At 46.6% G+C, this 13,852-nt stretch overlaps 1 protein-coding gene across 4 annotated transcripts in view; it reads left to right on the forward strand.

The window, feature by feature from the left end:
- The first annotated feature begins 244 nt into the window (after positions 1-244).
- LOC125555452 (alpha/beta-Hydrolases superfamily protein) overlaps positions 245-13,852 on the forward strand; it is a 47,049-nt gene continuing 33,441 nt past the window's right edge. For 2 of the 4 annotated variants that reach the window (XM_048718407.2, XM_048718412.2), the window contains exon 1: positions 245-463. In XM_048718407.2, the coding sequence (XP_048574364.1) occupies positions 383-463 (81 nt within the window). In that variant the 5' untranslated portion in view covers positions 245-382. The remainder of the gene's footprint in view (positions 464-13,852) is intronic. The other 2 variants (XM_048718416.2, XM_048718421.2) reach the window with 2 other exon arrangements.

The following is a 13,852-nucleotide window of genomic DNA, read 5'->3' on the forward strand; positions in this document are numbered from 1 at the left end:
ACTCCCTATGTTCCTAAATACTTGTCTTTCTAGGCATTTCAATAAGTGACTACATACGAAGCAAAATAAGTGAATCTACACTCTAAATATGTTTACATACATCCGTATGTAGTAGTCATTTGAAATGTCTAGAAAGACAAATATTTAGGAACGGAGGGAGGGAGTAGTATGTACACACTTTTTAGATTTTAGGAAATAAAAATTCATGGCTCCTCAAAGAGAGGGGACAGTCTGATGTGGTCTCCGCACGTGCGTAGGCCCGTGCCCACTGGAATACTCGTAAAGCCAGCCCACTGGATGCGATTTGCTCTTCCCCTCTGCCTCTCCGATTTGCCGTCCCCGGTATCGCTGCCGCTCTGGTCGGAGGCTGTGAGAGAGGGAGATGACGGGACTAGGCGGCGGCGCGGCGGCCCCCGGGGACTACGTCTACTTCAAGTCCGTCGTCCCGCTCCACAAGATCTCTGTAAGCTCCGGCCTTTCCGAACCCCTCCCCGGCCTCGCCGTCAACCAACGCGGGCACTGACTTTAGCGTGGTGCCGTGGTCTCGAGCACGGGCCGTGTAGTGGGTTCCGTTTTGTTCTGAGGTCGTGGATAGTTCTCAGGATCGAAGTGGATAGGTAGGGGAATTTTGGGAAAATCCTGACGGAAGAAGAGAGGAAAATCGATCAAGAGAGATAGCTGCGCTAGAGTTCTAGTTGCGGAAATGTGAAGGCAAGTAATTTAGGGTTTTTCTGTTTATCCCTCTCATATCCAGCTCCGAGTGTATATACTACTCGTGCGGTGAATCAATAGTAGCTCACTTAGAGTTTAAACTGGAGTGTAATTATTACAAAGCCGAGATGAAACTGAACAGGAAAGGTAATTTGTCGGAATTGTTCTCTGCTGTTGCATTTGAGGGATCTGGACCGTCCGAGGAACATAATGTTTGCCCGTTCCTTTGTTACTCTTCTGGAGAATAGACTGACTGTTGAAATGTTCAGACTAGGATATTTGGGTCCTGACACTGCACCTCCTGAGATTAGATTTCAAGGCTAAAATGTAGGAATTACCTTTTGAATGAATGCGCATCCTCCCAGGTATGCACAAGCCATTACATCATTGCAGCATTTTTGTGAAGGATAGCCGGAAGAGCTAATCATAGGCAGTTGAGGGTTTGGGAGTGCATTGGGGCCCAAGTGCTACTTGAGATGACTGACATGAAACAGTTGGTGGATTTGAGTGCTCTCCAGATGTTGCAATTTATAAGACATCTCACCCACTTTCTGAAGGATGTGAAAGGGGCCGTAGTATTTGGACTGCACCGTCAAGGTGGAACGGAGACCAAATGCAGTAATTCTGTATGCTTGAAGTTTAAGGTATACCATCTCTCCCATGTTGAACGTTCTGTCTGCTTCAGGTATGCGAATTTGTTGATTCTGGCCTAAGCATGATCCCGATTTTCCTGCAGTTTTGCCATTGTAGCTCCTGTGTCAATTAGTGCAGCTCTGGCTTTGTCACTGACAGTGCAAGGAATTGCCATTTCAGCAATCTGAGGTGTCTGATACCCATACAGAGCCTTCAAGGGAGAAGTTTTCAAAGATATGTGGTATGATGTGTTGTGCCACCATTCTGCTGCTGGCAGCAGATTACACCAACACTTGGGTTCGTGAAATGTCATGCTACCGAGGTAGCTTTCGAGACATTGATTTACACGTTCAGGTTCAGGCTGTCCGTCAGTTTCTAGGCGATGAGTGGTGGTCAATTTCAGTTCTACATTTAGAGATGTGAAGAAATCCATCCTATCTTGATCAGATACGATCACCTGAGGCAGACCATGTAGCTTATGGATATTATCCATTAAAAGTTTTTGCCACAGTTTGCACAGTGAATGCATGAACCAAAGGCAGGAAGTGTGCATACATTGTCAGTTGACCAACCACCACTAGAATGAAATCTTTGCCCTTGGATTAGGCAATCCCTCTATAAAATCCATGGATATTTGGGATCATGCCTCTAGGAATTCTGAGTGGGTTGAGCGAACCAGGGTAATTAATTGTTTCTCCTCTAGTAACCTGACAATTTGGACACTAAGCAAGGAACTGCTCAATTTCTCCTTCTAACCCATGCCAATACAAGAGCTTCTTAATTCTGTGGCATGTCACTCTTCTGCGAGAATAGAATACCCTCCAATGATGGAAGAATGGGAAGAAGTGAGGATTTGTTTCCCGAGGTTGTTGGAGTTGCCCACATAAATTATTTATCTGAGGATACCAACTTCAGATGAATATTTTGGTTTGCTTGAGGGAGCTACAACCAGTTCCTGTAGTAATTTCAAGCACTTGTCGTCAGTTTTGTATGATTGTTCCACTTCTTTCACTCAAGCCGAGATTACCATTGAGATTTCATTACAACAATCACTTCATTTTCTTGGTCTTTCTTGGATAGCTACCTTGTTTTCTACTCGTTTTTTGTACTTAATAGCATAATCATACCCTAAGAGCTTGAGCATGAGTTTGTGTTGTATTGCCTTTAGTTATCTCTGACTGAACATGAACTTGAGACTTCTATGGTCTGATTTGATGATCAGTTTGTTGCCAGTGAAGTAATGTCTCCACTTTTTCAACCCTTCCAAAATTGCAATGGCCTATTTTCATATGTTGACTGTGCAGTTGCATTTAGACCTAAACTCTTACCGACATAGGCAGGATGTCCCTTTTGCATGAGAACAACTCCTATAGAAGTACCACTTGCATCAACTTGTAGTGTGAAAGGCAGAGAAAAATCAGGTAATGCCAAGACAGGTGCAGTAGTCGTTGTTGTCTTCACTAATCCAAATGCAGCAGTTTGCTCTGCTCCTACTGAAAAGCCTCTTTTTTTGGCATGTCATGGAGAGGCTTGCGGATGTAACTGTAATTTCTGATGAACCTTTTGCAGTAGCTAGTCATCCCCAAGAAACTTGAGTTTACTGAGGGTTGTTGGTTGTTTCCAAGCAATGATTGCAGCTATCTTTGAAGGATCAATAGCTACCGCCTTAGAGGAAATGACGTGTCCCAAATATTCAACAACAGGTTGTGCAAAAACACGCTTTATTTTCTTCACAACCAGTTTGTTCTTTCTCAAAATATTTCCAAAACTTAGTGTGGATGAGTTGCACGCTGTTTTATGCTTTTGCTGTAGACCCGTATGTCATCAAAGAACACCAGTACATGTTCCTTGAGTATCTTTGAGAAAATGTTGTTCATAATGGCTTGGAATGTTGCTGGTGCATTTGTAAGCCCAAAAGGCATTACAAGATACTCATAATGCCCTAGATATGTTCTGAATGCAGTTTTGTGGACATCATCTGGATGCATTCTTATTGGATGGTACCAGGATCTGAGGTCCAATTTGGTTAATATAATGGCCTGCCCCTTGTAGTTCATCTAATAACTCTTCTATCACTGGCACAGGATATTTGTTGTTGCTCTTGCTCTTGTGCTGGAAGTTGTTCTTGTTCCAGTTCCTCTTGCTCATCACCAGAAGGACCTTGCATTTTGAGTGCATTCATGTTCTTTGCAGCCCCTTGCATTTGTGCTCATAGAACCAGTTCTTAGGACAACATCAACATTTCTTTGGTTCTCTACCTTTGTCATTTGGAGCCCTGGGTCAGTTATCTCTTGCAGGTGCTTGCCTTGATCCTTGCTGAAATTGATTTGGTCTGGCCCCCTTTTGAGTGGCAGCAAGAACATGTCTTTTTACTGCTGCCAAATGAGTTTGTTCTAGCTGCCTGGAGGACTCGTATGCACCGAGCAGCGTTAGGTTTATGACATTTGACCATACGTTTCACATTATCCTTGTGGCCACTGATAAATCTCAGCACAAAGAAATATTCAGGTAAATAGGGATTGTCCCTCGTCATTAGTTGCATCCAACTCTCAAACTGATCAATGTAATTATCCGTACTGTTGATTTGCTTTAGATGTTGGAAGTGGTCCATTGAATCATACCAGTTTGCTTCAGGAAATCTGTCACATAGCAAGCTGCAGAATTGATGCCAGCTGAAGTAGTGCAGCTGTATATTGTCCTCTGCCGACCATATTTGAGCTCTTTCTCTAATGTGTGCACTGACCATTTTACTCACTGATCTTGTTGGATGCCTGATAGCCCAATTTTTTTTTCACATTGCTGGATCCTAGTGATTATGTCATCTCCATTGTAAATGGGAATTTCTAGAGGGTGATCAAATAAGGGGCTCAATTGGAGGTTATGGTGTTGAGGGGGTGGGGGTGGAGGATTGGCTGGTGGTATGCTGCTATTGATGTTGTAGCTGAGGAATTTGTGGATAGTAACAATAGAGATGGGGTGGGTCTTGTGGGTGATATACCGGTGTGTTTTGAGGAATATGTGCTACTGGATAGTAGTTTTGAGGTACGTAAGGTTGCTGGTAATTGAGATTGCTGTTGTTTGGCTGTAGATGTGGTGGTAGGCATGCGATGGGAGTGTTGGTTTTGTTGCGGAGTAGTCTGAAATTGTGGGTTTTGAGTTGGAGAATGGACAAAGAAGTTGATGTAGGGTAGAGACCCTAATCGCCCGATCTTTCACGAAAGGAGCGGATCCCGCGGAAATCACGAAGAACACGGGGAAGAACGGAGAGAAAACACAATAAGAAACACGAGAGGAATCACTAAACCGACACGAATAAGTCACACATGGGCTAGATCCTCGAGTACATAAGGAAAGATACACGATCCACGGACAACTAGGGACGATACAAGGGTAGCCGGTCTTCTCCGTGAGGTCTTGGGTTCTTCCCTAAAAGGGGTCTTGAATCCGCTTGGGGGATCTTCTCCGGTGGAGGCTCGAATCTCCGTAGAGAAGACTACCAAGTGGATGAGCAAAGCTCTCTCACAAACATGAGCTAAACATTTGCTAACCCTAAAAATGAGGAGTAGAAGATCTATTTATGGCCCAAGGGGCGAAAGGGTAAGTGGGGGGGGGGGGGCGAAACGGGTACACGGGCCTCGGCCCAAGTCACGCACACAGGTGGTGGCCGGATGATCCGGGAGTTGGTCCGGATGATCCGGGCTTTGGGGGTCCGGATGATTCGGGTCGGCGTCCGGATGATCCGGCTGTGTTGGAGCAGCTGGGGGAGGGCCGGATGTCCGGGACCTGGTCTGGACGTCCGGGCGTGTCCGGATGATCCGGGTCTGGGTCCGGATGACCCATCTCCAAGATGACGTCTCGGGTGTCGCTGGGCACATTATCCGGATTGTCCGAATGGCGGTCCGGATCGTCCGGGCTTCTGCTGACTTAGCCCTTTTTCTTCTCCGCCTTCACGTCCATCTTCCTCTTCGGATTCTCCTCGCTCCTTGGCGTCTACATGGCTAACTCCTTGATACCTGAGTATGCACAATGTCTCCGTTTGAGGTAGTAGCCATGTCTTATGGTCATCGAAGTGGAATTGTGAGAGGAGAGATGTCACCTCGGTCTTGAGAGCTCTTGCACGTGATCGAGTCATGGGTCCACTAGGCACTTGATGAGATGATGGTATGTCCATGGGGATGACCTTGGGATGCTCAGCATCATCTCCCCTCCTTTGGGAAAGATCCGACCTCGGATCGAAATCCTCATCACCATGGTACGGGGAGAGATCTTTGACGTTGAAGATGTCGCTCACGGAGTATTTGTCACGTGGGATGTCGATCTTGTATGCGTTGTTGTTGTAGCGTGTAAGCACCTTGAATGGTCCATCCGCTCGTGGTAGAAGCTTGGACTTGCGTTCGTTGGGGAAGCGTTCCTTGCGAAGGTGTAGCCACACAAGATCTTCAATGTTAAATATCATGTGATGCTTGTTGACATTGAGCTTGGTCGCGAGTCGTTGTACTTGGAGCTCAGTGGTGTGCCTTGTATCTTCATGCATCTTCTTGAGGTGGTTGACTCGGGCACTCGTGTCCATGTTTGTGCGCTCGTGTAGTGGTAGAGGTAGAATGTCCAATGAGGACAACGGGTTGAAGCCGTAGACAACCTCGAAGGGGGACTTGCCGGTAGTCGAATGTCTTGCGCGGTTGTAGGCGTACTCGGCGATGGGTAAGCACTCTTCCCACTCCTTGATATTCTTCTTGATTAGCACGCGAAGAAGGGTGGAGAGCGTACGGTTTGTCACCTCGTTTGGCTGTTGGTTTGTGGATGATATGCCGTGGAGAATAGTAGCTTGATGCCGAGCTTGGCGCATAAGGTCTTTCAAAAGTAACTCAAGAACTTGACGTCGCGGTCCGAGACGATAGTCTTTGGCACACCATGTAGACGCAATATTTCCCTACAAAAGAGATTAGCAACCTGTGAAGCATCGTCTATCTTGTTACAAGGAATAAAATGTGCCATTTTTGAGAAACGGTCCACATCGACAAATATGGAATCTTTCCTATTACGAGTCCTAGGCAAACCAAGTACAAAGTCCATGCTAATGTCTTTCCATGGTTGGTATGGAATTGGTAGAGGCATATAGAGGCCATGAGATTGAGCTTTGGACTTAACTGGTGAAACGATTGATGTCCCGAAACATCTTGGGTCAAAAGTAGTTCTTCGAAAGCGTGGCGAACGTCTTGTCGTGTCCGAAATGTCCCATCAAGCCTCTTTCATGAGATTCCTGCAAAAGCAACAAACGAAGAAAGAACTTGGGGATGCAAAGTTTGTTAGCTCTCATAAGATAGCCATCTTTGATGTAATAGCGTTCCCAAGATGTATTCGACAAACACTTGGCATAAGGAGTAGCAAAAGTTGCATCATGCTCATACAAGTCTTTGATATGCTCGAAGCCAATGACATCTAACTCAAGTTGTGTAATAAGCATGCATATGCAGGAAAGAGCATCCGCTACGATGTTTTCTTTACCCTTGATGTACTTAATGATATAAGGAAAAGACTCAATAAATTCACTCTTTACCCTTGATGTACTTAATGACATAAGGAAAAGACTCAATAAATTCACTCCATTTAGCATGACGCTTGTTCAACTTGGTTTGACCCTTAAGATACTTGAGCGTCTCATGATCGGTATGAATGATAAACTCATGGGGACGAAGGTAATGTTCCCATTCACGCAAAACACGGACTAAAGCATATAGCTCTTTGTCATAGATGGGGTAATTGAGTTGCGCTCCGGAAAGTTTCTCACTAAAGTAAGCTATGGGGCGCTTCTCTTGCGTTAACACACCCCCTATGCCATTACCACTAGCATCGCAATGAATCTCAAAAGGTTTATCAAAGTTGGGTAAGGCAAGCACGGGAGCATGAGTAAGCAAGTTCTTCAGCTCATTGAAAGCGGTATCTTGGGATGGTTCCCAAACAAAAGGCGCATTCTTCTTGCTCAAAGCATGCAAAGGCGAAGCAATGGTGCTAAAATCCTTCACAAAGCGACGATAAAAACCCGCAAGGCCAAGGAAACTACGCACTTGATGCAAGTTTGTTGGTTGCGGCCAAGTCTTAATAGCATTGATCTTGGACTCATCAACATGAACACCCTTAGAAGAAACAACAAAACCCAAGAAAACGAGCTTATCAACACCAAAAAGGCATTTCTCCATATTAGCATAGAGGCGCTCTTTTCTAAGAGTTTGCAAAATGGTGCGGACATGGATGACATGCTCTTTGATAGATGTGCTAAACACAAGAATGTCATCAAAGTAAACCACGACAAATATACCAATGTAAGGGCAAAAGACATGATTCATAAGGCGCATAAAAGTGCCCGGTGCTTCCCAAGAGACCCATAGGCATGACTAACCACTCATACAAACCAAACTTGGTTTTGAATGCGGTTTTCCATTCATCACTTTCTTGTATGTGGATTTGATAGTAACCACTCTTAAGATCAATTTTGAAAAATATAGTGGCACCACTAAGTTCATCTAGCATATCATCTAGGCGTGGAATAGGATATCTATAGCGAACGGTGATAGCATTGATAGGTCTACAATCGGAGCACATGCGAAAGCTACCGTCACGTTTTGGCAGAAGAATGACCGGTACGGCACAAGGGCTCAAACTTTCACGCACATGTCCATGGTCTATGAGATGCTTTACTTGCCTTTGTATTTCTTTGGTTTCTTCGGGGTTGACGCGGTACGGAGCTTTGTTCGGAAGTGGTGCTCCGGGGATGAGGTCAATGCAGTGCTCAATGCCTCAGAGTGGAGGTAGTCCCGGAGGTAGCTCATCGGGGAAAACATCTTGGAATTCCTGCAATAAAGAAAATAACACCAAGGGTAGATTGTGAGAGGTGTTAGTTTGTGGTGCCTTGTCCTTGCACAATAGGACATAGTGTAGGACACTCGATGGGTTCTTACACGCTTCCCTCATCTCACGTTTGGTGGCAAAGAGAACTAAGTTTTTCTTGTCGCTCATCGTGGAGGCGTTCAATTTGGGCTTGTGGCGCTCTCCTCTCTCTTTTGGGTTGTTCGCTCTCTCGCTATTCTCTTCACGATGGGTGTTTTGCTTGTCGGCGAGCACTTGGCTTGGAGACATAGGATGTAGCACAAACTCCTTTCCTTTCATCTTGAAGCTATAGTGGTTTGTACGCCCATTGTGGACGACTCCTCTATTGAATTGCCATGGCTGTCCAAGGAGAAAATGACAAACGGACATTGGAACGACGTCGCACTTCAAGGTGTCTTCGTAGGCGCCGATTTTGAAGGAGACTTGTACTCGGTGCTTGACTTGGATAGTGCCGGAGTCACTAAGCCATTGCACTTTGTATGGATGTGGATGCTTCGTCTTGGGCAATTGGAGCTTGGAGCAAAGTTCTTCACTTGCGAGATTATGACAACTTCCTCCATCGATGATGAGCTTGATGGATCGTCCATTAATGCCGGCCTTGGTGTGGAATATGTTGCATCTTTGGTCTTCTTCTTGGTGATGTTGGAGGGTCAAGACTTTGGAGACAACAAGTGCGGGACTTGAGTCTTCATCGCAAAAGACTTGTCCTTCTTCATTGTTCACTTGGCGGTGCATGGCGACTTGCTCAAGGGCTTCCATTTCGCCTTCACTCATGGAGTCTTAAGTGCCATCGTCGTTGAAAATCATGGTTCGCTTGTTGGTGCACTCATAGGACTTGTGGCCTCGGCCTCCGCAAGTGAAACACTTGAAGGAACTCGTCTTGACGGGCTCATCGGTTGGGGTTGATGATGATGAAGCTCTCGGCTTGAAGTTGCTCGTAGTAGGATGGCTTGTATTTGACGAAGCTTTCTTGGAAGTTGATTTGTCGATGTTGGTAGAAGAAGGCTTTGTAGTCGGTGTTGGAGTCGTTGAAGCTTGGTTGTTGGTGAAGCTATAGGACTTGGATGAGAACTTGGCATACTTGAAATCATCTTGCACTTGGCGTTCCGCTTTGGTAGCTTGGTGCACTAGCTCGATGAGATTTGTGTATGGTTGGAAGTCGGCGATCTTCTTGATGGGATGATTGAGTCCATTCAAGAAGCGTGCCATTGTTTGCTCATCATCTTCCGTGACATTGACTCTTATCATTACAATCTCCATCTCCTTGTAGTATTCTTAAACGCTCTTGGTTCCTTACTTCAGTTGTTGGTGTTTCTTAAAAAGGTCGCGGTTGTAGTAGGTAGGTACGAAGCGTGCTCTCATGACATCCTTCATTTGCGTCTAAGTAGTGATGGGTGGTTCACCCCTTGCCGCGCGGCGCTCAATGACTTGTTCCCATCAAATGAGTACATAGTCTTGGAACTCAAGGGATGCCATTGCGATCTTCTTCTCTTCTTCATAATTGTGCAAACGGAAAATCTTGTCAACTTTCAATGCCCATGAAAGGTACTCTTCGGGATCGTTGCTTCCGTTGAACTTGGGCATGGTGAACTTAAGCTTGCCGTAGCGTTGCTCTTCATTGTGTTGGGGTCGGGGATGATGACGCCCATGTTGTAGATGATTGTTCAACTCGTGGTGCTCTTGGCGCGGAGGGTTGTCAACCTCGTGTTGCTCTTGTCGTGGAGGATTCCCATTGTCTTCATGCTCTCGATGAACTTGATGGTCTTGGCAAGCTTGTGGATGAGCTTCTCGAGCTCGAGGAGGAACTTGACGGTGCACGCGAGCTTGATAAATCCTCTCGCGGACTTCTTCGCGAAGTGCTTCGGCATGGTCACAAGCTTGTCGGCCTCGGTCGGCTATGGCTCGACTTGAATCGCGTAGAGCTCGTTGTGCCTCAAGTGCTTGAGCGTCACGGAGTTGTTGTTCTTAACGTTGTGCCTCGGCATCTTGTGCATTTTGGTGTAGACGTGCATGTTCTTCCTCTTCATGTTGGCGTTGTCGTTGCCGTTCTCGTGCTAGCGCAAAGGCTTCTTGGGTTTGACGTCGTCGGTGCTCTTGCGAGTCGGTGTCGCGTAGAGGATTGAGGCTTGCTTGATGCTCGTTGCGCGCGGCACGTCGAAGAGTGTTCGATGACGGTGTACTTGAGCCGGAGAGGGTAAAGTCGGAGTGGCGACTTGAACGGCTCCTTGAAGTGGAAGAAGAGCGGTTGAGCAACAAAGCGCGAATCTCGTCCATCCTTGCGTCATTCTCTTGCTTGTGATCGTCGAGCTTGTGGTTGAAGTAGTCCCTTGTACGTTGCTCGGAGAGTCGCAAGTCGGTGGCGAGGTTGTCGATGCGGTCACTCATGGCTTGTTGTTCTTGATGCAAAGCACGTTGTGCACCAAAGAGGTGGCTTTTGGTGACGAAGGAGTTCATGTCATCGTCTTGCTCCGTGAAGAGTGAGTTGGTAGATGTACTTGGCCTATCCATCATTCCAAGACAAATGTGAGTGGTAGAAAGAGAATAACGAATACCAAATGTACCTTGACCGAAGTTGAAAGTGGATCGATGATCACTCCAATGTAGGACAAGGGAATAGCCCAATTGGTATGAATTCTTGTCGGTTTCTCACACCTACACAAGTAAAAGCTTATGGTGGAGCTTGGTTAGGATGGTGGCACAATTTTTGATGTGAATGTAAACAAGATTCAATAATGTTGGAGAAGATTCACGACTTGTAAATGCAACAAGTAGACCAATAGCAAGATGTGGTACACGGAAACACAATACACGGAAAGATAAATGGGGTCGTGCAACTAAGGGTGAGTCAAAATGTGGAATCCACGAAAATGCTCTTGTTGCACAATACTAGAGAGACGCTAGCACGATTGCACAATAGGCGGATACGAACTTGTGCACAACCTACTAAGAAAAAATGCAACACTTCTCCCAAGTATGATGTTCCGGAGATATGATCCAAGATGATCGAGTATGACAATCTTAATGTTGTATGATGCTATGGTTCTTGCTTATAAGCTCTTTGCTTATCTTTTCTTTTTGCTTAAAAGCTTGTTTGGCTCTTTGATGTTTGAGCTCTTTTCTCATGCGATGCTTCACGAACCAAGATAGCAATTGTGTATGCGATGACAACTTTGTGACACAAGAGATGATTCCAAGATATGCAACACGATAATAGTATGTATGCTATGGGATGTATGATCACTAATGTGCACAAGTCACGTTGCCGGCAATACTCAAATGCTAGTCTCGATGGGTAAGCTATGCAAAAGTAAGGCTATGGGGTTATCAATCCAAATTGAGAAGAGTATGATGATATCACAATACCAAGATGATACCAATGGGAAATTGATACCACAAGGGTGTAGTCGTTCGTAGTAGTCCTTGGTGAAAATGAGCGGTGGTGATGTTGATGTCGAACCGTCCCTAGGTAACCGAAACACGAAAGGAAACGGTGAGCCACAACTCAAATTCTCAAAACCAAGCGCGACCAAAAGCGTCGGAGTAGGTATCGGTCAAGTGGTGGTGTGGGTTGGGGTATTGGAAGGGTGTGCGTAGGGGTTTGCGGAAGTTAGGAGGTGGTGGTCGAAGTGGGTATGCGGAGGCATAGGCGGCGGTGGTTAAAAACTGCAGGAAATGCAGTTTGGTCAGAGAAGGCCGGATGATCCGGGCCAGGAGCCAGATGATTCGGGCGGATCCGGATGATCCGGGCGACCAGCCGGATGATCCGGGCGGGTCAACTCGCTCGGGAATGGCTCAGGATGAACTCAAAAACGGCCACAAATTCGGGGATTTCGCGGATTTTGGAGGGATTTCGAGGTGGAGATGGTGGGGAAGGCTAGATCCACTTGCAACACAACAAACTCACGGATCAAAACCAACAAAACATCATCAAAACTCACAAATCACAAGAAAAAATTTTAGGCTATTTTTGTGGGTATTTTCGGATTAGGACGAAAACAACAAAATCAAGCTAGAAAACGAAGAGGGGAGGCTCCGAAATCATGATCAACCTTGCTCATGATACCAAGATGATGTAGGGTAGAGACCCTAATCGCCCGATCTTTTACGAAAGGAGCGGATCCCGCAAAAATCACGAAAAACACGGGAAAGAACGGAGAGAAAACACAATAAGAAACACGAGAGGAATCACTAAACCGACACGAATAAGTCACACATGGGCTAGGAGGTCTTGGGTTCTTCCCTAAAAGGGGTCTTGAATCTACTTGGGGGATCTTCTCCGGTGGAGGCTCGAATCTCCGTAGAGAAGACTACCAAGTGGATGAGCAAAGCTCTCTCACAAACATGAGCTAAACATTTACTAACCCTAAAAATGAGGAGTAGAAGGTCTATTTATGGCCCAAGGGGCGAAAGGGTAAGTGGGGGGGAGGGGGGCGAAACGGGTGCACGGGCCTCGGCCCAAGTCACGCACACAGGCGGTGGCCGGATGATCCGGGAGTTGGTCCGGATGATCCGGGCTTCGGGGGTCCGGATGATCCGGGTCGGCGTCCGGATGATCCGGCTGTGTTGGAGCAGCCGCGGGAGGGCCGGATGTCCGGGACCTGGTCCGGACGTCCGGGCGTGTCCGGATGATCCGGGCCTCGGTCTGGATGACCCATCTCCAAGATGACGTCTCGGGTGTCGCTGGGCACATTATCCGGATCGTCCGGGCCGGGGTCCGGATCATCCGGGCTGAGGCCGGATCGTCCGGACGGCGGTCTGGATCGTCCGGGCTTCTGCTGACTTAGCCCTTTTTCTTCTCCGCCTTCACGTCCATCTTCCTCTTCGGATTCTCCTCGCTCCTTGGCGTCTCCATGGCTAACTCCTAGATACCTGAGTATGCACAATGTCTCCATTTGAGGTAGTAGCCATGTCTCATGGTCATCAAAGTGGAATTGTGAGAGGAGAGATGTCACCTTGGTCTCGAGAGCTCTTGCACGTGATCGAGTCATGGGTCTACCAGGCACTTGATGAGACGATGGTAGGTCCATGGAGATGACCTTGGGATGCCCCGTATCAGAAGTTCTGCTGTTTTGTAGGAGTGAAGTAAAGAAAATTATGGTTGTGGCATTTAGGCTATTCTGTGGGGTGCGTGGAAGCTTGCTATCCATGTGCCAGAGCCATGAGTTGATCGCGAGATCTTATGGGTTTCACCTCTAGCCTACCCCAACTTGTTTGAGACTAAAGGTGTTGTTATTGTTGCTGTTGTTGTTGTTGTTGTTGTTGTTGTAGAACTGTAATTGGTTTCATGAATGGCCATCAGATATTCGCTAGGCCCTTAAGACATGTGATGACCGAACCGACCGTGAACCTCAAAAGTTCATGCATTGAATTCAACTCACGAGTGGATTGCAGTCAGTCGATGGCTACTTGCTAAAATTAATGCTCATCACCACCTCTATTAGCTTAGAGATCTCACCGTGCAAAGAGAGCAATGAGTCTTGTTGATCCTTTTGCCCATGGAGGCACACCATCTCGTGGGGCCAATGATCACGCACTGCTTCCTCAACGCATGCGGCTCTTTCCTGCTTCTAGCCACCGCCAGAGTAGTCGCTTCCTCTTCCATCACCTCGAAGAGCTCCTTTCA

This window comes from Triticum urartu, chromosome 1A (genome assembly GCF_056163025.1).
Source record: "Triticum urartu cultivar PI428250 chromosome 1A, HENAU_Tu73, whole genome shotgun sequence".
In the NCBI taxonomy this organism is placed as follows: domain Eukaryota; kingdom Viridiplantae; phylum Streptophyta; class Magnoliopsida; order Poales; family Poaceae; genus Triticum; species Triticum urartu.